Here is a 24197-nt window from a genome sequence, read left to right as displayed (position 1 = left end):
ATGTCTGTGCCTCAGAGATGGTGCATCTGGGTTTCCTTACATGATGGAAGGGACAGAAAGGCAAGAGAGCAAGAGGGCTGAACTCTCTCAGAAACCTCTTTCATAAGGTCATTAATCCGTTCATGAGGAGAGAGCCCTCATGGTTTCATCATGGCCCAAAAGGCCCTACTTCTTTTTTTTTTTTTCAGAGGCAGGATATCGCTCTGTCACCAATGTTGGAGTACAGTGGCAGGATCACAGCTCACTGTAACCTCAAATTCCTGGACTCAAGGGATCTGCCTGCCTCAGCCTCCCAAATAGCTGGGACTACAGGCATGCACCACCATGCCTAATTTTTATTTATTTATTTATTTATTTATTTATTTATTTATTTATTTACTTACTTACTTACTTACTGTAGAGACACAGTCTCACTATATTGCCCAGACTGGTCGAAAACTCCTGGCCTCAAGAGAACCTCCCACTTCAGCCTCCCAAAGTACTGGGATTACAGGTGCGAGCCACTGTGCCTGGCTTCCTCCTCTTAATATCACCACAATGATGACTAAGTTTCAGCACGTGAATTTGGGAGGATATTCAGGCCATAGCAATGTTCTTCCTATGTGTGTGTCTGTGTCCACATTTCCTCTTTTGATATGAACACCAGTCATATTGATTAAGGGCCCACCCTACTCCAGTATGACCTCATTTTAATTAATTACATCATTACTTCCAAATAAGATCACAGTCTGAGGTATTGGAAGTTAGGACTTCAACATATAACTTTGTGAAGGACACGAGTCAATGCATAACAGTGATGGGAGCTAGGTGAGCAAATGAGCACATGAGCAGATGGAGAGTGAGGAGAGGGCCCTGAGGAACTCTGATGCTAAAGAAAATGGAGACCTTTTTGAAATGACCAGAGGTAGGAGATGTGTTGCTGAAACCAGCAGAATCCGTGATCTAAAGAGGCAGTGACTAGCAGTGTTCATTACTGGGAGGAGGACAGGATGAGAGTGGGCTTGTCGCTGTGATGACAGTGTCGCTGTGACGATAGTGTCGCTGTGACGGAGTGTCACAAACAACTCAGGAAGAGCACCCTGACACCCCAATACATATGCCTCTAACACTCTGCACTGCCACACCCCTGGGCAGTCAGTCACACGTTGGCCATACCCTGAAGTGCACACTATCATTTATTTATTTATTTTTTGAGAGAGTCTCGCTTTGTCACCCAGGCTGGAGTGCAGTGGTGCAATCTCGGCTCACTGCAAGCTCCACCTTCCGGGTTCCCGCCATTCTCCTGCCTCAGCCTCCCAAGTAGCTGGGACTACAGGCGCACGCTGCCATGACTGGCTAATTTTTTGTATTTTTAGTAGAGATGGGGTTTCACCATGTTAGCCAGGATGGTCTCGATCTCCTGACCTCGTGATCCGCCTGCCTAGGCCTCCCAAAGTGCTGGGATTACAGGTGTGAGCCACCGTGCCGGCCCCTGAAGCCCACACTATCACATGGATGCACAGTCATACAAAATACTCCCTACCGTGTCACAAATTCCTCATACACAGAGCCACACATGCCAGCCACAACTGCACATGCTAATAGTGTTAGGTTCCATTTTGTCACATAAGTCTGGGTCCCTCAGGCAGAGAAAGTGGCAACCAAAGCATAACCACAGTTAAACATACTTCTGATACACACTGGCCTCACTGTCTCTTGATCTCTCTGTACTCATATGTGTGCACACAGGCATATGCACACATCCGCGCACACATGCACGCTCACACACGTGCATCCTTACACACGCTCACACGCGCACACACGCACGCTCACAATGTCACACGCGTGTGCGCACACGCGGACCGCACACGCGCACATGCGCACTCACACGCACACGCGCGCGCGCAGCCCCTCCCGCCGCGGGCTCAGCGAGGGCGCTGGAGGAGCTGCGAAGGGCCAGGTCCGGCGGGCGGGGCGGCAGCTGGCACTGGCTCCGGACTCTGCCCGGCCAGGGCGGCGGCTCCGGCCGGGAGGGCGACGTGGAGCGGCCACGTGGAGCGGCCCGGGGCAGGCTGGCGGCTGCAGGCGAGGCGCGGGCGGCGCAGCAGCCGGGAGCGCCCACGGAGCTGGACTCCCAGCGCAGCGCGGCGCCACAGCAGGTGGGTGAGACCCCGCCCCGGCCGCCGGAGACCCGAGCCCATCACCGCCAGCCACCCAGGGCCGCGCGGGGGAGTTGGCCTCCAGCTTCTGGTCCAGATCCCAAGAGCGCAGTCCCTCTGCATCCCCTGCGGCTGAGACGCGGCGGGAGCAGTGGCCCTTGCCCCTGTGTCCCCTGAGGGCTGGTGGAGGAAAGGACTGGAGAGCGAACCTGAGGCTCCTTGGTGTGATGTTGGGGCTTCACAGTTCCACAGGCGCTTCCTCCAGCCCCCGCATTCCGTGTTCCAGCAGTCTTGGGGGAGGGGTAGCTGGCGGGAGCTTTCCCCCTCATTCGACGGGGAAGAAATGGAGCACTGGAGAGGGCCCGAGGCTGTCGTCCCCTTGGAAGTGGCCGAGGGAACCAGCGCCCGGGCGTGGGCTCCCCTAGTCCTGTAGTCGCTGTCTCCTTTCTTGGGGGATGGGTGCTGGGAGGCACAACGGCGCCACAGGGATAAATTAAGAATTAAAGGAGAGGATTCCACTCAAAATTTTAGTTTCTCAACAGTTCGACTCTACAGGAGATGGAACTGCCGGCCTGTGAGGTGCTAGGTTCCCGTCCTGGAATAATTCAAGCAGAGGCCATTTGACAGGGTTGCTGTGGAAGAAATTTTTGCACTGGATGGGCAGTTACCCAGGATAACCCTGCAGGACTCCTGCCACGGCCCAGAGGCTCTGAAATACGCCAGCAGCACCTGCTTGGTGCCAGGCACTTATCCTGTTTTCTCATTACAGCCTCCCCAAACCTTTAGGAGACAGATACTGTTATTGTCATTTTTAATATGCAGATCCCAGGGCTCAGAGAGGTTAAGACACCTGCCTAGGTCCCACAGTGAGCAGTATCAGAGGCAGGATTTGATCAGAGGTGTAACCTGTAGGGCATGCTCTCCTCCCATGCACTGGTGCAAAGGCTTGAAGAACTCTGGGCCCGGAGGGTCATTGTGAATGTGTGAGTGCGCATGTGTGACATAGCTTTATTAAATTACATGGCAACTGTTAACAGTTATGGTGGCTTTCATGTGTTTATTAGGGTAATTATGTTCATGCACATTATAGTTATAGAAAATGGTTAGGGATGTTTTTATTGGACAGGCAGTGGTTCAATAACTGTTTTATTTCTCTCACTTCCAAAAGCTTTTGTTAATGTTTAGAAATGTCTAAGTGTGAACACATCACACTAACCTCATTACACATTACATGAGGTGCCTTAGCCTTTCTTTAAACAATTGAGGTGGGTTACTTGTACTAAAATGTCACAGTTGGAAGCATTACTTAAGAGAATATTGGCCAGGTGCAGTGGCTCATGCCTGTAATCCCAGCATTTTGGGAGGCCAAGGTGAGTAGATCACTTGAGCTCAGGGGTTCGAGAACAGCCTGGCCAATGTGGTGAAACCCTGTCTCTACTAAAAAATACAAAAATTAGCCAGGTGTGGTGGTGCACACCTGTAATCCCGGCTACTTACGAAGCTGAGGCAGGAGAATCGCTTGAGCCTGGGAAGTGGAGACTATAGTGAGTTGATTTTGCACCACTGCACTCCAGCCTGGGTGACAGCACGAGACTCCATTTCAAAAAAAAAAAAGAGAGAATAGGCCCGGCCTGGTGCCTTATGCCTGTAATCCCAACACTTTGGGAGGCCGAGGTGGGTGGATCACCTGAGGTCAGGAGTTCTAGACCAGCCTGGCCAACATGGCAAAACCCCATCTCTACTAAAAATACAAAAATTAGCTGATGTAAATGACGAGTTGATGGGTGCAGCACACCAACATGGCACAAGTATACATATGACTCTGTTGCTCCTCTTTATTGTGTTTTTAATTTCTGTTATTATTTCATTTATTTTAAGTTCTTTAAGTGTAGTCTCATTTACTAGTGAGTTTTTTTGTTTGTTTTTGGGTTTTGTGTGCGTGCGCGTGTGTGTGTGTGTGTGTGTATTTTTTTAGAGATAGAGTCTGGCTCTGTCACTGAGGCTGGAGTGTAGTGGTACAATCGCAGCTTACTACTGCCTCAATCTCCAGGGTTCAAATGTTCTTCCCACCTCAGCCTCCCCAGTAGCTGGGACTACAGATGTATGCCACCACACCAGCTAATTTTTTTTTTTTAATTATTTTCTGTAGATTCAGGGTGTCACTGATTTGCCCAGGCTGGTCTCAAACTCCTGGGCTCAAGTGATCCTCCCACCTCAGCCTCCCAAAGTGCTGCAATTACAGGTATTAGCCATGCACCCAGCCTTTACTTTTTATTTCTTCCTTTTTCTCTTTTCCTGCTTTTGTTTCTTTTTCCTCTTTTCCTGCCTTTCTTTGATTTCATTTTTCAAAATTCCTTTCTTTTTTTCTACTGGTTTGAGGCTATACATTCCAGTTCTAATTTTTTAGTGGTTATCCTTAAATTTTTAACATGCATACTTTTTTTTCTTTTCTTTTTTGAGATGGGGTCTTGCTCTTGTTGCCCAGGCTGGAGTGCAATGGCGCGATCTTGGCTCACCACAACCTCTGCCTCCTGGGTTCAAGCAATTATCCTGCCTCAGCCGCCCCAGTAGCTGGGATTACAGGCATGCACCACCTTGCCCGGCTAATTTTGTATTTTTAGTAGAGATGGGATTTCTCCATGTTGGTCAGGCTGGTCTTGAACTCCCAGTTTCAGGTGATCTGCCCACTTCGGCCTCCCAGAGTGCTGGGATTATAGGCGTGAGTGCCCAGCCTTAACATGTGCCCAGCCTTAACATGCATATTTAACAAAGTTCATCAATATGTCTACTCTCTTTCCAAACAACCATCTTTGCTTTACATGTCATTGTCCAATATTGTAGTTCAGGCCAGCTTTTTTGCCTCGTATATTAACATAATTATTGTTTAACAGTCTATGTTTATTTAGATTTAGCCACATACTTTCTGATTTCTTTGCTCTACATGTTTTCTTGCATGTCTTTTTTTTTTTTTTTTTTTTTTTTTTTTTGAGATGGAGTCTCGCTCTGTCGCCCGGGCTGGAGTGCAGTGGCCGGATCTCAGCTCATTGCAAGCTCCGCCTCCCAGGTTCACGCCATTCTCCTGCCTCAGCCTCCCGAGTAGCTGGGACTACAGGCGCCCGCCACCTTGCCCGGCTAGTTTTTTGTATTTTTTTAGTAGAGACGGGGTTTCACCATGTTAGCCAGGATAGTCTCGATCTCCTGACCTCGTGATCCGCCCATCTCGGCCTCCCAAAGTGCTGGGAATACAGGCTTGAGCCACTGCGCCCGGCCTTTTTTTTTTTTTTTTTTAAGACAGGGTCTTGCTCTGTTGCCTAGGCTAGATGACAGTGGTGTGATCACAGCTCACTGCAGCCTTCATCTCCTGGGCTCAAGCGATCCTCCCACCTCAGCTTCCTGAGTAGCTGGGACTGCAGGCACACGCCACTGTGCCTGGCTAATTTTTTCCTATTTTTTTTGTAGAAATGGAGTCTCACTATATTGCCCAGGCTGGTCTTGAACTCCTGGACTCAGGAGATCCTCTCATCTCAGCCTCCCAAAGTGCTGGGATTACAGGTGTGAACCCATATCCAGCTGAATTTCCTTTCATGAAGGAATGTTGGTGGCAAATTCTCTAAGTTATTTATCTAAAATTGTTTTTACAAGGTAGGAGGATTGCTTACACCTAAGACCAGCCTGGGCAACAAAGTGAGACCCCGTCTCTACCAAAGAAAAGAAAAAGCTGAGCATGGTGGCACATTCATGTCATCCCAGCTACTTGTGAGGCAGGGATGGGAGAACTGCTATGATCCTGCCACGAGGTCCAGCCTGGGAAACAGAGTGAGACCCTGTCTCTAAATAAATAAATAAATAATTTTGCTTCACCTCATTCTGCAAGATAATTTTGCTGAGAATAGAATTCTAGAATATCAATTTTCTCCCCTGTCTGAACACATTAAAATACTATATTACTGTATTTGGGCATCATTGTTGATGTCAAGAAGTCAGCTATTAGTCTAATTACTTTTCCTATGAGATGAGTTGTCTTTTCTTTCTGACTGCTTTTACAATTTGTTTTTTCTTGAGTGTTCTATTTTTGAACAATAGGTCTAGGTGAGAATTTCTGTTTATTTAATCTGCATTAAATTGTTGGGCTTCCTGGATTGGCGTAGTCCAGTGTTTTGCAACCTACTGGAAAAATATCAGCTGTTGTTTCTTCAAATACTGCTTCTTTCCAGTTGTATCTCTTATCTCCTCCATCCTCCATGCCATTTAACCTCTGTTTTATATTTTCTATGTCTTTGACTCAATGAACTGCACTCTGGATAATTTATTTAGATCTATTTTCCAGTTCATTAACTCTCATATCAGTTGTGTCTAATCATTTTAACTCACCCATTGCATTTTTATTTTTATTTATTTTTTATTTTATTTTTTATTTATTTATTTTTTGTGTGTGTGTGTTTTTTAGTAGAGACGGGGTTTCACCGTGTTAGCCAGGATGGTGTCGATCTTCTGACCTTGTGATCCGCCCGCCTCGGCCTCCCAAAGTGCTGGCATTACAGGCTTGAGCCACCGTGCCCGGCCTATTTTATTTTATTTTTAAGACAGAGTCTCATTCTGTCGCTCAGGCTGGAGCACAGTGGGGCGATCTTGGCTCACTGCAACCTCCGCCTCCTGGGTTCAAGCGATTCTCCTGCTCAGCCTCCTAAGTAGCTGGGATTACAGGCGCGTGCCACCAAGCCCACCTAACTTGTATATTCTTAGTAGAGACAGGGTTTCACCATGTTGGCCAGGCTGGTCACCCATTGCATTTTTAAAATCAATCTTTTATTTCTAAAAGTTATATTTGTTTCCTCTTCAAATCTACTTGGTTATTTTTATGCTCCCTTCCTTCCTTCCTTCCTTCCTTCCTTCCTTCCTTCCTTCCTTCCTTCCTTCTTTCTTTTTCTTTTTCTTTTTCTTTCTTTTTTTTTTTTTGAGACAGAGTCTCGTTCTGTCGCCAGGGCTGGAGTGCAGTGGCCGCATCTCAGCTCACTGCAAGCTCCACCTCCCGGGTTTATGCCATTCTCCTGCCTCAGCCTCCGAGTAGCTGGGACTACAGGCGCCCGCCACCTCGCCCAGCTAGTTTTTTTGTGTGTGTGTATTTTTTAGTAGAGACGGGGTTTCACCGTGTTACCCAGGATGGTCTCGATCTCCTGACCTCGTGATCCGCCCGTCTCGGCCTCCCAAAGTGCTGGGATTACAGGCTTGAGCCACCGCGCCCAGCCCTTTTTCTTTTTTTTTGAGACAGAGTCTCGCTTTGTCACCCAGGCTGGAGTGCAGTGGCCGGATCTCAGCTCACTGCAAGCTCCGCCTCCCGGGTTTACACCATTCTCCTGCCTCAGCCTCCCGAGTAGCTGGGACTACAGGCGCCCACCACCTCACCCGGCTATTCGTTTTTTTTTGTATTTTTTAGTAGAGACAGGGTTTCACTGTGTTAGCCAGGATGGTCTCGATTTCCTGACCTCGTGATCTGCCTGCCTCGGCCTCCCAAAGTGCTGGGATTACAGGCTTGAGCCACCGCGCCCGGCCTCTTTTTTTTTTTTTTTTTTTTCTTGGAGATGGAGTCTTGCTCTGTGGCCCAGGCTGGAGTGCAGTGGCTGGCGTGATCCTGGCTCACTGCAACCTCCATCTCCCAGGTTCAAGTGATTCTTCTGCCTCAGCCTCCCAAGTAGCTGGGATAACAGGTGCCCACCACCACGCCTGGCTAATTTTTTGTATTTTTAGTATAGATGGGGTTTCACCGTGTTGGCCGGGATGGTCTTGATCTCCTGACCTCGTGATCCACCCGCCTTGGCCTCCTAAAGTGTGGGGATTACAGGCGTGAGCCACCGCGCCCGGCCTCTTTTCTTTTTTTTAACACACTGTTGCTGGCTGGAAAACTCTATTTCTTCTTCATAGTTTCAAGCTTCCCTTTAATTTCTAAAAACATGTGAACTATATCTGCTGTATATTCTATGTATAACAATTCCAACCCAGTTTTTCCAAGTCTACTTTTCCCTGCTATTGTTTTGCTGGCTCTTACTCACAGTGTCTTATTTCCTTGTATGTTTATAACGTTTTGGCTGTGAGTTCATATTCCTGGAAACTTTACCCATGGAAATTCTTTGAGGCCTGGATTAGAGTTGAGTTCCTCCAGAGATGGATGTTTTCCTCTCTCAGTCATCTGGGGGTGCCATCAACCAGGTTGCACTTCAAAATACCTTACCTACTTTAGATATTCTGAACCATACAGGTAGCATTAATAATTCTGGCTTCAAACCCACATTAGAGGGCAGGCACAGTGGTTCATGCCTGTAATCCCAGCACTTTGGGAGACTGAGGCGGGAGGATCACCTGAGATCAGGAGTTCGAGACCAGCCTGGCCAACATGGTGAAATCCCATCTCTAGTAAAAATATAAAAAAATTAGCCAGGCATGGTGGCCGGTGCCTTTAGTCCCAGATACTCGGGAGGCTGAGGCAGGAAAATCGCTTGAGCCCAGGAGGTGGAGGTTGCAGTGAGCTGATACCACACCACAGCACTCCAGCCTGGGAGACAGAGTGAGTGAGACTCCGTCTCAAAAAAACAAAAACAAAAAACCCACATTAGACCAGGCTTCTTACAGATTGTCAGGGAGAGTTTTTTTTTTTTTTTTTTTTTTTTCCTCCCTTCCACCCAGCACCAAAACCAAGAAAGGCAAAATTCTTTGCTGCCTTTCTTCATGACAGATTTACTTTTTGTTCATGTTCAGAGTATAGCTGTTTGGAATCCCAGCTTTACATAGGGAATCTCTTGTTAGTCTCTGCATATCAGGTGGGCCCAGGCGCATCACCTCTGGTCTGCTTTCCAGCACAAGCGCTCTGACAAGCAGCTCAAGTTCACCTGGGTTGGGTTTGGCAGATACTCCTAAGGCAAAAGCTGATGTCAAGCTCACTTTCCCCCCAGATTACTGTTTTCACTGCACATTTGTACTGTTGAGGATTTCTTGCCAACCCAGTGCTTTTGAAAAGATACTTTCTATTTTTATCCAGCTCAGTGGTTACTTTCATTGGGATGTTTACTGTCACACTCCCAGAAATGGAAGTCTGAATGTTTTCTAGTCCATCCTTTTTCTGGGCTGTGTCCCTTTAAGGGTTTCATGTTGATATAGAGATCTCAGTTCCAATGGCCTACCTTCAGCGGGTCCAGGACCTTGTTTTCTCTTCCAGGCACAACAACTAAAACCCTAGGATTTATGTTGTCAGCTGATGTTGATGAACACCTCTGGGGCAGCGGTGTCTTCAGCATCTTTTTTTGGCCACTGGGCCGTATAGACACCAACAAATTATGTATATTCACTTTATCCGTTGGGACCAGTTGTATGCATAGAAAAATGAAGACAGGCCAGGTGCGGTGCCTCACGCCTGTAATCCCAGCACTTTGGGAAGCCCAGGCGGGCAGATCACCTGAGGACAGGTGTTCAGGACCAGCCTGACCAACATGGTGAAACCCCATCTCTACTAAAAATACAAACATTAGCCAGGTGTGGTGGCACACGCCTGTAATCCCAGCTACTTGGGAGGCTGAGGCAGGAGAATCGCTTGAACCTGGGAGGCAGAGGTTGCAGTAAGCTAAGATCACGCCACTGTACTCCAACCTGGGTGACAGAGCAGGACTCCTTCTCAAAAAAAAAAAAAGAAAGAAAAAGAAAAAGAAAAAAGAAGACAGGTTCTGTGACTCTAGGTAGCTTCATCTTCTTGTGGACTTCTATGTTTAACTGGTTTTCCCTTAAATTAGCTTAAAAAGGCAGAATTTTTGTTTATCTTCCCATTAGCCAAGAGATGCTCTACCCCTCATCTCTTAGGAAATGGAAGTCCACTCTGGCAGTGGTTCTGAACCTTATTAGGGTCATCGGATGCTTGTAGAATCTGCCCAAAGCTATGAACCTTCCTCTAGGAAATCCCAGTGCCAGCCAGATGGGGATGTTCCTGATCCTCTGCTAGACCGTCAGGCGTCTGACGATTTTTCTTTCTAGAGATGGGCTTGGGGTCTGGGGCCTTGGCTTTGGTGGGCTTCTGCTTCCTCAGGAATTCACATTACCTGTACATACCCTGGGACTCATCAGAAAGCTTTAGGCTCTGTTTGATTGGTCCATTCTATCCTTTACTGTTTTCATATAGTCAAGTGGTTGATTTTGCCAATGGGTCTAAGCCATGTCAGTCTAAGGGAAAGTTTTTGTTTTTTCCTTTATAGTGGGTCTGATTTTCCTAACTGCATTTAGCAAATAGCAGTTCCTGGGGCCACTATTGGTCTGGCCCTGATTTATTGTGTTTTCAGTTTGTACTTGAGTTTAGACCTATTTCAAGAAGTCTGCACCTGTTTTGATTTGTTCTTCAGTGGGTTTTTAACAAACACAAGCAGTCCATTTATCTTTTTGCCTGTGTTTAAGTCTTGGTCTTTCTGTGACTCCCTGCATTTCTAGCCTGGCCTTTTTCTTAAACTCTCTGCACTCCTTTCCATCTGTAACATGAATGGGCTGAAGGAGTTCAGACATGCTTGCGCTGCACTTTTCTGGGCACCTTGGCAGCTGGTGGGGAGCAAGGGAATGGGCCGTGGGGTGGGGATGCGCCCCCCAGCTCTGCTTCTGCCACAGCAGGCCAGCCTTTATGTGCTTTATACACGAGAACTGGAGTGACATTTATTTTGAGCACGGTGCCATGGGGGGGATCCCTGCTGTGTGTGAGTTTTCCCTGAGCAGGAGTCCTATCTTGTGGGCTGCAGGTGGAAGCAGGGAGAAAAGGCGCTTGTGTCTAACTCAGCCCATCTCTGACACGGTGGCAGACGCCCCTTTCCCCTGACCCCTGATTCTCTTCCTTGTTCCAGTTCCAGGAAGGATGTTACCTTTGATGATGAGAGTGTTAATCCTGCTGCTGCTCCCCGCGGGTCAGGCTGCCCCAAAGGATGGAGTCACAAGGTAACAGGGTTATGAGAACAGGGCTGGGAGGAGGGAGAGTCTCTAGAGAATCCAAGGGTGTGGTGGGCCCTCCAGGAGGCAGGAGACTAGGGTGTAGGTTCCCTGATTTCTGTATCTCTCCGCCACCAGCCTCCTGTCTTGTGTCTGTCAGAGTGCCACAAAGTGGGCATTCAGTATATGCTTGCTGGACCCATTTGGAATCAGGGAACTCAGCTCCAGCGTGTCATGCAGCATAGGGAAGAAGCTATGGCACCAGGGCAGTGGGGGCTGCAGTTGTTTGTTTGTTTGTTGTTTTTTTTGTTTTGAGACTGAGTCTCACTCTGTCGCCCAGGCTGGAGTACAGTGGCATGATCTCAGCTCACTACGACCTCTACCTCCTGGGTTCAAGCAATTCTTCTGCCTCAGTCTCCCAAGTAGCTGGGACTACAGGCGCCCACCACCACACTGGGCTAATTTTTGTATTTTTAGTAGAGACGGGGGTTTCACTATATTGGCCAGGCTGATCTCGAACTCCTGACCTTGTGATACACCTGCCTTGGCCTCCCAAAGTGCTGGGATTACAGGCGTGAGCCACCGTGCCTGGCCTGCAGTTTTATTATCAAGACCTTAAGGTGGGCCGGGTGTGGTGGCTCACGCCTGTAATCCCAGTACTTTGGGAGGCCAAGGCAGACAGATCACCTGAGGTCAGGAGTTTGAGACCAGCCTGGCCAACGTGGTGAAACTCCATCTCTACAGAAATAAAAAAAAATTAGCTAGGCATAGTGTTGCATGTCTGTAATCCCAGCTACTCAGGAGGCTGAGGCAAGAGAATCGCTTGAACCTGGGAGGTGAAGGTTGCAGTGAGCCAAGATCAAGCCTTTGCACTCAGCCTGGGTGACAGAGCGAAACTCCGTCTTAAAAAGAACAAAAAAAGACCTTATGGTGGGAACATCAAAGAAGTAGAGATCATTAGCATGTCATTTCTATGTTATCTGAATACTTTGTGAAGGTTTTATTTATAAATACTGTGCAATGGGTATGCTGGGTAGAAGGGGAAACAGCCACAGAACAGCCACAAGGGCTGGTAGCCGTGACGAAAGTCGCTGCAACTCCTGCCAGCTCTCTGGCATCACAGGTCTGGATTGACTTGGGCAAACAGTTAACCCAGTCCAGAATTAGGAGCACATTTGGAGCTTGAAAGACTGACAAAGAGATCCTGAGCAGCTTGAAACCACAGAACCAACAGATATATCCTGTCCTTGAAAAAGTGTAGGTCAATTTTATGTCATGGAGCAAACTGGGTCTATATAAAACCGAGCAGTGCCATCGGGCTCCACTAGAGACCTGCCCCTCGGCTCTCAGCATCGAAGGGGAGGGGTGCCGTGACCCATGTTGTCCTGCCACTCACTGGGCTGTTTTCTTGAATCTAACTTGTGTCTAGTAGGTGTGGCCTCATCTGGCCTCTACCTAACCAGATGTTTTTATTTGGGTTTTCATTTAAAGTCTAAGGTAGCCAGCTGCAAAAACAGAGTCTGAGGGAGTTAAGGATTTGGTTCCAAGGAGACCAGAAGAGCCTACTCCCTACGAGGTTTTTGGAATTTTGGGGGCAACTCCCTTTGGGTCTGGGGAGAGAACTCTGCCAGGAGATTGGAGGCAGAAGGTTGACAGGCTGGGCCCTCAGGGAGGCTCTCTGCAAGGGTGGTCCTCCCCTTCCTCCTCCAGGTCAGACTCTGAAGTGCAGCATCAGCTCCTGCCCAACCCCTTCCAGCCAGGCCGGGAGCAGCTCGGGTGAGTAGGCTGAGCTGGGGGTGCTTTCAGGGAGACGACCAAGCCCGGGGCTACAGACTCACCTCTCCTGGGCTGATTCTCCACTTTTCTGACAGACTTCTGCAGAGCTACCTAAAGGGACTAGAAAGGACAGAAGTGCAGCCGGAGCATCTGAGCCGGGAGCAGGGTGAGGGGCTGGGCTGATGGGGCCAGGGACGGGAGGCTCTGGGCAGCCAGATCTGGGACTGACCTCGGCTGCCCCATTGGCTCCTGCTTTCTCCACCTCCCCAGGCACCTCTTCTAATCCAGCTTCTCTTCTCTAGTTCTCCTCTACCTCTTTGCCCTCCATGACTATGACCAGAGTGGACAGCTGGATGGCCTGGAGCTGTTGTCCATGTTGACAGCTGCTCTGGCCCCTGGAGCTGCCAACTCTCCTACCACCAACCCGGTAAGCTCTGCTGGATGGAGATCACCCATAAAGGAGATCCAGTGCTTTGGAGTTTTGGTCTTTTTCATCATAACTCTTTTGGTGAATCCTCTGTAAAAGAAGGGCTCAGAGCTTACATGGCAGGGATGCAAGGGTGGGTTGGGGAGGGTCAGGACTCCTGGGGAACATCCCTGTCACTGGAGACCCCACAGTGACTCTGCTTCCACAGGTGATCTTGATAGTGGACAAAGTGCTCGAGACCCAGGACCTGAATGGGGATGGGCTCATGACCCCTGCTGAGCTCATCAACTTCCCGGGAGAGGCCCCCAGTCACGTGGAGCCCGGAGAGCCCCTTGCTCCATCTCCTCAGGAGCCCCAAGCTGTTGGGAGACAGTCCCTGTTAGCTAAAAGCCCATTAAGACAAGAAACACAGGAAGCCCCAGGTCCCAGGGAAGAAGCAAAGGGCCAGGTAGAGGCCAGAAGGGAGTCTTTGGATCCTGTCCAAGAGCCTGGGGGCCAGGCAGAGGCTGAAGGAGATGTTCCAGGGCCCAGAGGGGAAGCTGGGGGCCAGGCAGAGGCCAGGGAGAATGGAGAGGAGGCCAAGGAACTTCCAGGGGAAACACTGGAGTCTAAGAACATCCCAAATGAGTTTGAGGTGCACATTGTCCAACTGGAGAATGATGAGATCTAGATCTCGAAGATACAGGTACCCCACGATGTCTCACTTTCAGAACATAAGCCCTGAAGCGGGCAGGGGAATGTACGCTGGGACAAGGACCACCTCTGTGCCCCGTCTGGTCCCAGTAGGTATCAGGTCTTTCTGTGCAACTCAGGGAGACCCTAAGTTAAGGGGCAGATTGCCAATAAAGAACTGAATGAATTCATCCCCCTGGGCCACCTCTCTACCCGTCCAGCCTGCCCGGACCCTCTTAGGGGAACAGGGGGTTGGGGACACCGAAAGGACAGGGATGCCGCCTTCCCAGTGTTTCTGGGCCTCAAGTTGCTCTGGCAGCAGAGCGCATAGTGCCAGCCATGGCCAGCTGCAGAGGACCCGGTGAGGGAAGCTCAGTCTATCCCTGCGCCCCAAACACTCTCTGGTTCCCCCTCAGCTGGTGTTCAGACACCCCATGCTCTCCTGCAGCTCAGGGCAGGTGGCCCCATCACCCTGTATCTGCCCCCCACCCCCAGTAATGTTAATCATCACTAAAACTTTCTAAGAGCCTCGTACACATCAGGCATCATGCTGGGCATTTTATATATTACGTGATTTTATCCTCGCAGTAATTCTGTAGCCAGGCAGAACTGGCTCCATTTGACAGATGAAGAAATTGAGGCAGATTGTGTTAAGCGCTGTACCCTAAGGTGACATGCAGCTAATTAAATGGCAGATTTGAATCCAGGTCTGTCTGACTCTAAAGCCCTTTACATTATATGCTCTTTACATTATAAGGCCTTATCCACCCTATATTGGAGTTGGCCCCAATTCCAATATGTGTTCCAGATCCGACCTCCCTGAGGACAACACTCTGTATCTTGGGTCACAGTTGTGGCTGAGGCATCCCCTTAATTCCAAGGTGGGCTCCACAGGTGAGACTTTCAGGCTCTGGGGCAGTCAGCAGGAGGAGATATTTTTGGACAACAAAGACGCCACCAAATCACAGGCTGGTGGGCAGGGCAGAGGAGGCGCCCCACCCCCTTGCCCCCCACTGGCCTGTCAATTTGGCTCAGCCGTGTGGACTCCCAGCTTCTGAGCTATGGGAATAGAGTCTGCACAACGCAGGGCCCCGAAGAGCTCTCATGGATTCTGGTTCTTTGGCAGGTTCGCTGGGTATGGGGCACTGAGTGTCCTCCCCAGCCAGGGCAGAGCTGGCGGCAAGCCTGGGGCACTTCTTGCTGCTATAGCCCAGGCAGCTCCTCCTCTGGGCCTGGGTGGAGAGGTTAATTTGGGGAATGGACACAAGGAGGGAGGACTGAAGAGTCAGAGCCTCAGGAATGCCCAGCCAGAGCAGTTCAGACATCGAGGACAGAAGCTGCCAGGAGAAGCTGGCTCCGAGGAAGGTTTATTCGGTGTGAGGCTCTGCAGGGAGAGACGTATGGGGAACACAGGACACAGGCAGAGTCCTCCCCATAGCCTGCATCTGTCCCCTGAGCAGGGCAACCTGGATGCCAGGCTGGATGGAGGGGAGAAGGCGATGCAGCCGCAAAGGCGCCTCCATGGTGTGCGGGGAGCCAGCACCTCCTACCGCACCGGCTCTCACACGATGCCATCAAAGCCCTGCAGGCCACACTTCTTGCCGGCTACCTGGCATCCGAATCTCAGTGCTTCCTGCACGCTCCTCCCTGGAGGGGGGACAAGTAACTAGGTCAGCCAGGTGTTTGGGGCAGGGACAGGTCCCAGTCCTTTTCCCGTCCTGCTGCCATACTCACCCTGGGAGAGGCTGAAGATGACGGAGGCATTGAAGGTGTCTCCAGCCCCCAGGGTATCCACCACACGGGATGGCGGGAAAGCATCCGAGTGGATCAGTTTGCCATCAGGGCCCAGGGCGTCGGCGCCCTTCTCAGCCCAGGCACAGACAAGCACAGCCCTGCAAGACAGCTTCATTCAGCTGGGTGTTAGCCCACCCCATCCCCCCAGCCATGCCCCCAACCCCAGGGCGGACTCCTGGAGTCCAGGCTCATCCCGTAACCCCTAGAGCCCCTTCCGGGCTTCCCCGGCTCACCCTTTCCTCACACGACCATACAAGCCTCTCAGGGCTTCCTCTGCTGACTGGAACCCCAAGTGCTTGGCCACATCTTTGCTGACAAACACCTGTGGGCAGTGGAAGAGAAGCTGGTGGTCACTTCTAACTCTTCACTCACCAACAGCAGCCTGGCATTGCCCCCATTACAACACAACTCCCCTAACACGTCTATCTAGATCCCCAACATAGCATCTCACTGTCCCGTGGGAATGTGGTTTTCTTTTTTCTTTATTTTTTGTAAAGACAGGGTCTCCCTGCGTTGTCGAGGCTGGTCTCGAACTCCTAGCCCCAAACGATCTTTCTGCCTCAGCCTTCCAAATTTCTGGGATTACAGGTGTGAGTCACTGCACCCGGCCAGAAACACATTTTTATTGATGCTTATATATAATAGAATACCTAAATTGTGAAACAAAAGCCCTGGTCCGTTTGTTCTTGGATCAATGGATTGAAAACCACAGAAAGCCTTGAGCGCCACCTTGGGGTGGAACCTACCACTGGCTGGCTCCCCAGAGCAGTTTCGCTGGGTTTTCCCACAACTGTGTCCTGTAGGTATGGTTTCTTCATCTGGAAAGCAAAGGGGCTCCCTCAACCCTACCTACGCTTTAGAATCTTCAGAGGAAGTTTTGGTAAGAACAAAAAAAAAAACACCGAAGCCTTAACTCTACCCATGCCAATCAACACCAAGATGGTGGGGGCTCAGGCACTGCAATCCTTCTGCCTCAGCCTCCTGAGTAGCTGGGACTATAGGTACACACCACCCTGCCAGGAATTTTTTTTTTCTTTTTTTTGTATAGAGACAGGGTCTTGCAATCTTGAACTCCTGGGCTGAAGTGATCCTCCTGCATTGGCCTCCCAAGGTGCTGGGATTACAGGTATGAGCCACTGCTCTTGGCTCATTTCTTTATTTTCATAGAGACAGGGGTCTTACTATGTTGCCCAGGCTTGGACTCCTGGCATCAAGCAGTCCTCCTACTTCAGCTTCCCAAAGCGCTGGGATAACAAGTGTGAGCCACTGCACCTGGCCTGCATTCATCTTTTTTAATATGCAGCCAAGGTTGAGGACCTTGGCTGGATGGTCTCCAACCAACTTCTGCTATGATGCTAGACTTATCTCCCAAATTCCATTTACATCCAGCCTTTTCAAAAAGAGACTCATGTAAGTCTCCTCCTCACCCTCCCCTCACCCCTAGCAGCCCCCACAACCTGCCAGACACCCCTGAGTTGGAAGAAACCTCAGAGAACAGTTGTGTGTCCTCATTCTGCAGAGGAAAAGACTGGGGAGCCCCAGAGAGGAGCTGCTCCCACACAGGCTTGCCCTTTGGCTGTCTAGGCCCTGCCCAAGCCCTCTGGGTATTCTTACACCTATGCACCCACCTGGGGTGGAGACATTCTACCCCTTGGTCACTGCTGTGGCCTGCACTGGAGTCCGAGGCTAGGGGTCTACCTCTTTGCTTTAACCCCCATCCCCCATCTTCCAACACCACCAAACCAGGAACCACTATTCCAATTGTGGTAGGCAGGATTAAAGGACTCTGGCTCCCTTGAAGAACCGAATTAGCCAGAAGTGGCAAAGAGAGGCTGAATGGGGCACCCACCACATCTCCGTAGCCAAACAGCTGAAAGAGCTCCTCTCGTGGCTTCTCCACCTCCACGGACACCCGGATCTTCTGCTCTGGAGGCTGCCTGGTGTTGTGCGTGTCTATCCGCTGCAGCATCTTCACCTGCTCCGATGCATTCCGGCCCTGGGGCAGGACAGGGCAGCTCAGGACCGCTGGGCACTGCCTGGTCAGTCTGGCTCATTCTTCCTGCCCTGCTGAAACTCTGGGTGCAGAGGGAGAGGGCCTCGGGGAGGCTGGGTTAGAACCCCATCCTAAATTACATAATTCAGAGCTGTCGTGGACCTTGAAGATCTATCAACCAGCTACTCCATTCCACAGATGAGAAGACTAAAGAATAAAAGAGACTGTGAAAGACCTACCGTAGGTTAAATGATGGAGCTAGAACTCAGCACTTCTCAGGATTTCCTCCCACCCAGACTCCGAAACCTCTCTTGGAGTAAAGGCTCTAGTTCTCTTTATTTGGGAGCTGAGTTAGGCCCTGTCCTTCCTGCTTCCCCAGAGGTAATGGGTCAGGCCCTAAGCAGTCAGACGTCCGCCAGAGGCAGAGTTGGAGGCAGCGGGGCAGTCCGTAGCACAGAAAGCACAGGACTTTGCCTGGAGCCAGCTGTGCCTATGTTCTGCTGTGTGACCTTGAGTAAGTCACCTAATCTTTCTGGGCCTTAGTTTCCTCACCTGCAGACATAAGGAAGGATGGAGAGGGAATGAGGGGGTTGGATTCATTTATCTCTAAGGGTACTTCATGGTTCAAAGAAACCAAGGAGGCAGAACATGTGGAGGAGGCTGGCAGGTTGAGTCCCTCAAAACACAAGTAAGGCAGGGCTTGCCTCAATGTGGATCCACTTGAACTGGGTCAGATCAACCTTCTCAAAGTCCGTAGCAGACACATCTGGCAGGGTCCTAGGTCACAGGATGGAAAGGACAGAGAAGAAGGAGCATGATGGGGTCAGCCAGGGCCAGGATCTCTAACTGGCAGTTGTGGACCCTGTGCCTGCACTGCCAGCAGCAAGGCAGGAAGCTGGATCCACAGCACAGGATTCTCAGGCTCAGCTCCAGAGTGGTCACTGTTACAGTGTGCTGGGGTGCCCCTTCCTGAGTTTGAGGTTATGATTAAATTATCTCAGGGTAAACTGAACAGCAATACGTGTCAACTGGCCAGGTCTGTGTGCCTTGGAGACTGCATCTCCCAGAATGCACCAAGAGCACCAAGCCTACACTTCCCAGAATCCCTTGCAGCAGCATGCGGCTCCCATGGGCAGAGCCCTGGGCAACTATAAAGCCCACGACCCTGTGCCTGGGCTTCCTGGTTCCCCCTCACTTCTGGCGCTCCAGCGTTGGGGTTTACCTATGGCACCCCTGTCCTGAGATTAGTAGCTCCTTGTTGCAACCCTGAGGACAAAGTAGTTAGCACTAGAGAAAGACTTTGTGTTTGGCTGCTTTAGGAAAGGAGACCCCCAATAGGGGTCTGCTCCTGGGCCAGGGACCTCAGCTCAGCCAATGTCCCCGCTCCACGTTCTGTAGCCGAGTCCTTCCTCTTAACTATAGCTGTGTGATCTGCCCGGCCCTTTTGGAGGCTGCTTCCTCACTGATAAATGGGGCCGAAACCCCCCAGCCTCCCTGCAGGCTACTGTAGTTGCAAGTAACGTGTGTGAATGTGCCTGGACTGAGGCCAGTGGGCAATAAACATTTCTCCTCGGAGCTCCTCTCCTGTAAATAGCTATGTTGTGTCCTTGATCAGGGTTACTACAGATTGTTGCTTAACAAGCATTTGACTAGGATTGCCCAGTGTGAAGGTCACCTGTAGCACATATGCCTGCCTACTCACTCACTGCACATATGGAGCCCAGGGATGGCTGCCCCCTCCTCCAGGTCCAGCAGTCAGGCTGGGCAGTAGGGACAGCCTGAACCTCAGGGCTGCTGGGCTTGGGCCCTCTCAGCCGTAACAGTACCTGGCACATACTAGGTTCTCAGAAAACTAAACCTCTAAAATCCTGCAGGAGGGAGTCTGCGAGGGATAAGTGTCTAGGCCCATGGGGCCTCTCTTGAGTGGCCTGGGACCCAGAAGGGAGGGATAGCCCCTTCCCCCAGGTCAGCACCATGTTAGACGACCCCAATCTGCTGACCCAGTGTTCTCTTTCCCCTCCTTCAGCAATGGCTGTGAATGGTGTGTGACGTGTGTGGCCTGGCTTCATCATACCGAAACCTTTGGGGGGCTTTTTACACACCCAAACCCCAGCTCCATGGTGCCATGCTGCAGGCTGGCAACTCTGGGGCTGACCCTGGAAATCCCAGTGGGCCCCCCCCAGCCCTTCTTAAGAAGAGTTGACTCCCATCTCCCACCCTTCTGTCCTGAGAACGGTTTCCCCGCACCCACACCCAAGCTGCCGATTAACTATTTAATAATTATGGAGGAATCACGTCATAAATTACATTTTATATAGGCCTGCCTGCCCTTCTGTGGTGTTGACCAAGGCCAAGTCACCAGGCACAGCAAAGCCCATCCCTTCCCACCTCACTTTTCCCCTAATTGAAAGCAATTAGGAAATCACTGGACATTTTGGCAGGGGAGCAATTTCTGGTACACAGAAGCCACAGAGAGGGCAGTTGGGATGCCCACGGTGGCGAGTAAGGGAACTGATTGAGCCAGCTGATTGGGGGGTTGTAGCGGGGCGAGGCCAGGGGGCCTTACGTGTCATGGAGCACAATGGTACGGTTGCCATTGGAGTTGTTGATGATGCAGCAGGAGCTGGGGGTGTCCCCCTTGCTCTGCCAGGCCACCTGAGACACGTCCACACCCCGCCGCCTGAAGTCGGCCACCAGGAAGCTTAGGGTGGAGGCCGGGCCAGGAAAAGGGCAAGGAGACACAGATTAGAGCCTGCAAGTGGCCTTGACCTCCAAAAGGAGTGGAGAGAGGGTGCTGGAGCACACGAGCCTCTAAGAGAAGAAGAGTCCTGTTCTGGGGGTTTTGGTGACGGCAGCGGCAGCTGGCAAGGCACAGACAGTTGTACAAACCTGTCGTAGTATAGGATGGTGCGGCTACCACTGGCCTCGTTGATGATGACCGTGGCGATGGGGACGGAGCCCGTGGTCTGAAAGACCGTGTAGCGTAGGTCCACAGAATAGCGGCGGAGGTCATCCAGGACAAAACTGCCAGGGCGGAGTAACCCGAAGGGGGTGCAGTTCGACAAGGGTTTTGGGGACTGGAGGGTAGCTGGCAGGGCCACTAGGGACCCTGAAAGGCACGGGTGCAAGCAAAGGGGCTGGGAGAGAACTAGGAATCATATTCTTGCCACAGGTAGTGCAACAGGGCAAGAGATGCAGGAGTGCAGAGCCTGGAGTTCAGAGAGAAAAACACTAAGGGCCATCCTTTTAGGTCTTGGCTGAAGCATGCTCCAATCCTGACTGTTTTTCAGTCCAACTCAAGCTGGAAAGGATTTGCTCCTGTTCATAAAGCTAGACAGGACCCTAGAACCTGTACCCTGTTTGAACCAAGCAGGTGGGGGCACCGTGGCTTGTTTCCTGCAATGCCCAAGCAGGATTAATAATTAATCTCCAAGGCAATACTTTGCCCCCAGCTGTCCTCCACAAGCTCATCCATGGTGCTGTCCTCTCTGAGTCCCTCCCAGTCCTAATGCTGTGATTCCTCTCACTCTCTGCCTGCCTCCAGGAGGCCCAGCCGGGAAGTGGTGCTGCCTGGTGCGCCAGCTCACTGCTCTGTCCTCCTGCAGTCAGGTGAATCCTCCTGGGCAATTAGCTGGCTCCCCGTGCCTGACGCCATTCAGCGTGGGCCTGGTCCAGGACTCTCTCTCAGAATGCCCTCCATGTAGAGTGAGCCCAGGGGCAAGGACAAGGAGGTCAGCCCCAGCCCTTCCAGCCCTCTCTGGACATGCACTGTTCTGTGCTCAAGAACTGGCAATTATGCCCAGCAGTGCAGCCACCATCCTGGCCAGAGCCCGCTTTCAGCAACACCAAAGCTGGATAATACAGATTTGCATGAAGATACCAAGTCAGGGCATCATCCCTTCACTTACAACTCCTTTAAATAGTAGCTTTCCCAAAGCATTGGAAATATGGTTTGGTTTTCCAGATAACTTTTGCACCCCAGTGCCTGGGACATGGTAGGTGCTCTCTAAATGTTTGTCAAGACATGGGGAGAATTCTGAATAGCCCACCCATCGGCATGATTGCTGTGTAAAGGAGAGTCGACCACCCTAAGCCAGAGCCACAGTCCTGCCTCCAGCTCAGAAGAGGAGCTATTAAAGAAGTTTAATGAGTCACCAGCCCTTGGCTCTGAGCCGTCCTGTCCCATCTTACAGGGCAGATTCTCTCCCTCTATTCTCTTCCTGTCAGTTCATCAAGGCAGGGAGTTTGGCTGTAGCTCAGGTGGGTGGACTCTGCCAGCAGCCCCTTTCAAACCAGGGATCAAAGGACTGCCCTTCACAGGCCAGCAACCTGGCAGCCTGCCCCAGTGCCCACAGTGTGCAAAGTGTGGCCTCACCTCCTGATAAGTGCTTGCTGAGCCGGCAGCGCCAGGGGTCAAAGGGTTCCGAGGTCCCTGCAGCAGCCAACATGGAGGGCGTGCATGAGCCACTTAGGGCTATAGCCCTGACAGCCGGGGAGCTGGAAGGTGTGGGTTCTGAGCCCAGCTTTAGCACATGGTTTCAGGGTGTCCTTGAACAGGGTACTCTCACTGCTTCAGTGAACAACAGGGACATGAGCACCAGCCCTGCCCCTCAACTGGGACAGAAACTATGGGCCTGGACCTGGGGGCCGTGGATGGTGGCCATTCCTGAGGGAGGATGGGTACTGCGTGTCCCTAACTGTCTTCTGCCTCAAGCATGGCCAAGATAAGGGACTTAAGATAAGGCAAAGGAAAAATCCACCGCAGAGTCTGCAGGAAGCAAGGAAGGAGAAGGGAAGAGGCTGAAGCAGGCTCCAGTAAGTGTCCAGGAAACGAGCTGTGGCAAGGAAAGCTTCACAGGGGCAGCATCAGCCCTCGAACCACAGAGAGGCCGCGCCAAGGCAGGGCTGGGAGTCTGGTGCTCCACTGTGCCCCCTCCCCGCATTTCTGCCGGACACAACCCATTTCTAATCCCCCACCCACCCAGGGTGGACATATCCTTCTTCTCCCCCCACGATGCAGGCAGGCCTTCCCCAGTGGACTCTCCCTCCTGGACTTACTCAGCAACATGGCCAGGGGCCATTGAACCCATGAAGGCACAGGGGGCTCCGAGCAGGGAGAGAACGGTGCAGGAGTTGGACGCGTTGCCTCCGCGTTGCCATCTCTGGGACAAGCACCTGCAAAGCACAGGGAGGGTCCCTGCAGCCCCAGCACGCTGGTCCCAAACACAGTCCCCTGTATAAGGGCCTAAAGAATGTGACAGCTGGGGACTCTTCTCAGAAATCATCTAGGCCACCATCTCACTTTGTACCTGGGGCAGCCGAGGCTGGCCAAGGGAAGGAGCTTGGCTGAGAGTGGTGTCTACCTCCCCAGCCGAGGCTAAATTCAAGCTCACAGCAGCTCCTTTCGATATTCCCATCTATTCCTAGGGCATCAGGAAACCACTCACTTGGGTCCATCACTATTTGAGAGCCCCACTAACTCCAGGTCATCTCCTCCTCACCTTTTACCCCAGTCAGAGCTGCTCTGGAGGCTGTACCTTTGGCCTCCTCCTTGAGTACTGGAGCAACTCCAAGGACCTTGGGGACTAAGTGCCTCTTCCCAAAGGTATCACATTTACATATACCCCTGTCATAGGAGTGTCTACTTCAATAGAAACTGCAGAGCTATAAAATCAAATGAGTAAAACAGGACAGCAAACCTGGACGTTGGTCATTTAAGAAGTGGCAGCAGGGAGCACTTCTCCATCTTTACTAAAAACCGATCAAAAGGAAACTAACAAGACACACGTGAAGGGCTACATTGTCATCAGCAGCAAAAATGATAACTTTCACATACAGAGTCAAAGCACTGATCACCTCACAGTGTCACTGGAGCCCAAATGAGAAGTCATTGATGAATGTTATTACCTTTGAGGTAAGAATGGTGTTGTTATTTCTATTGTGCCAGATCCAATAATAATAATAATTGTGGCAGTTTACAATAAAAAGAACAGTACCAAAGAACCACTAATTAAGAGAAAAAACTGAACCAGAATTTTTAGGCCAAAGCATATTTGTACACAAAACTTCAGTTTTGGGAAAAGGGGAGCATGATGTCATTAGAAAAAAATTATAGTAGGCCAGGTGCTGTGGCTCATGCCTATAATCCCAGCACTTTGGGAGGCCAAAGCAGGAGGATCACTTGAGCCCAGAAGTCCAAGACCAGCCTGGGCAACAAAGGGAGATTTTGTCTCTTAAAAAAAAATGTAAAAATTAACTGGGTATGGTGGTGCATACTCAGGAGGCTGAAGTTGGTGGAGCATATGAGCCCGGGAGGTTTAGGCTGTAGTGAGCCATGATACTGCACTCCAGCCTGGGTGGCAGAGTAAGATCCTGTCTCAAAAACAACAATAACAACAATGACAAAGGATAGTAATTTTTTTTTTTTTTTTTTTTTTTTTTTTTTTTTTTTTTT

The 24197-nt window shown here is 50.8% G+C and overlaps 2 protein-coding genes across 4 annotated transcripts in view; one reads left to right on the top strand and one right to left on the bottom strand.

Moving 5' to 3' along the window:
- Positions 1 to 1858: 1858 nt before the first annotated feature.
- Positions 1859 to 14662, top strand: CGREF1 (cell growth regulator with EF-hand domain 1). The gene is made up of 6 exons (XM_023230041.2): positions 1859 to 2138; positions 11000 to 11090; positions 12792 to 12857; positions 12953 to 13023; positions 13160 to 13284; positions 13493 to 14662. The coding sequence occupies exons 2-6, from the start codon at positions 11011 to 11013 to the stop codon at positions 13952 to 13954; spliced, it is 804 nt and encodes a 267-aa protein (XP_023085809.1). The 5' UTR covers positions 1859 to 2138; positions 11000 to 11010; the 3' UTR covers positions 13955 to 14662.
- KHK (ketohexokinase) overlaps positions 14480 to 24197 on the bottom strand; it is a 14632-nt gene continuing 4914 nt past the window's right edge. Inside the window, exons 2-8 of one of the 3 annotated variants that reach the window (XM_023230040.1) lie at positions 22802 to 22918; positions 20310 to 20444; positions 18448 to 18520; positions 17600 to 17746; positions 15984 to 16072; positions 15691 to 15848; positions 14480 to 15603 (exon numbers count right to left, since the gene is read on the bottom strand). In XM_023230040.1, coding sequence (XP_023085808.1) covers positions 15518 to 15603; positions 15691 to 15848; positions 15984 to 16072; positions 17600 to 17746; positions 18448 to 18520; positions 20310 to 20444; positions 22802 to 22918 — 805 coding nt within the window. In that variant the 3' untranslated portion in view covers positions 14480 to 15517. Of the gene's footprint in view, positions 15604 to 15690; positions 15849 to 15983; positions 16073 to 17599; positions 17747 to 18447; positions 18521 to 20309; positions 20445 to 20632; positions 20768 to 22801; positions 22919 to 24197 lie in introns of all 3 variants that reach the window. The other 2 variants (XM_023230038.1, XM_023230039.1) reach the window with 2 other exon arrangements.

This window comes from Piliocolobus tephrosceles, chromosome 15 (assembly GCF_002776525.5).
Source record: "Piliocolobus tephrosceles isolate RC106 chromosome 15, ASM277652v3, whole genome shotgun sequence".
Lineage (NCBI taxonomy): Eukaryota > Metazoa > Chordata > Mammalia > Primates > Cercopithecidae > Piliocolobus > Piliocolobus tephrosceles.
The sequence above is the reverse complement of the archived record's forward strand: the minus strand, read 5'-3'. Positions and strand labels throughout refer to the sequence as shown.

Excerpts from the sequence above, each read along its gene's own strand:
- CGREF1 (XM_023230041.2), top strand. The coding sequence starts at position 11,011 with ATGTTACCTTTGATGATGAGAGTGTTAATCCTGCTGCTGCTCCCCGCG. Across the intron at positions 12,858-12,952 it reads CCAGGCCGGGAGCAGCTCGG|ACTTCTGCAGAGCTACCTAA; the intron begins GTGAGTAGGCTG and ends CTTTTCTGACAG. Across the intron at positions 13,024-13,159 it reads GCATCTGAGCCGGGAGCAGG|TTCTCCTCTACCTCTTTGCC; the intron begins GTGAGGGGCTGG and ends TCTCTTCTCTAG.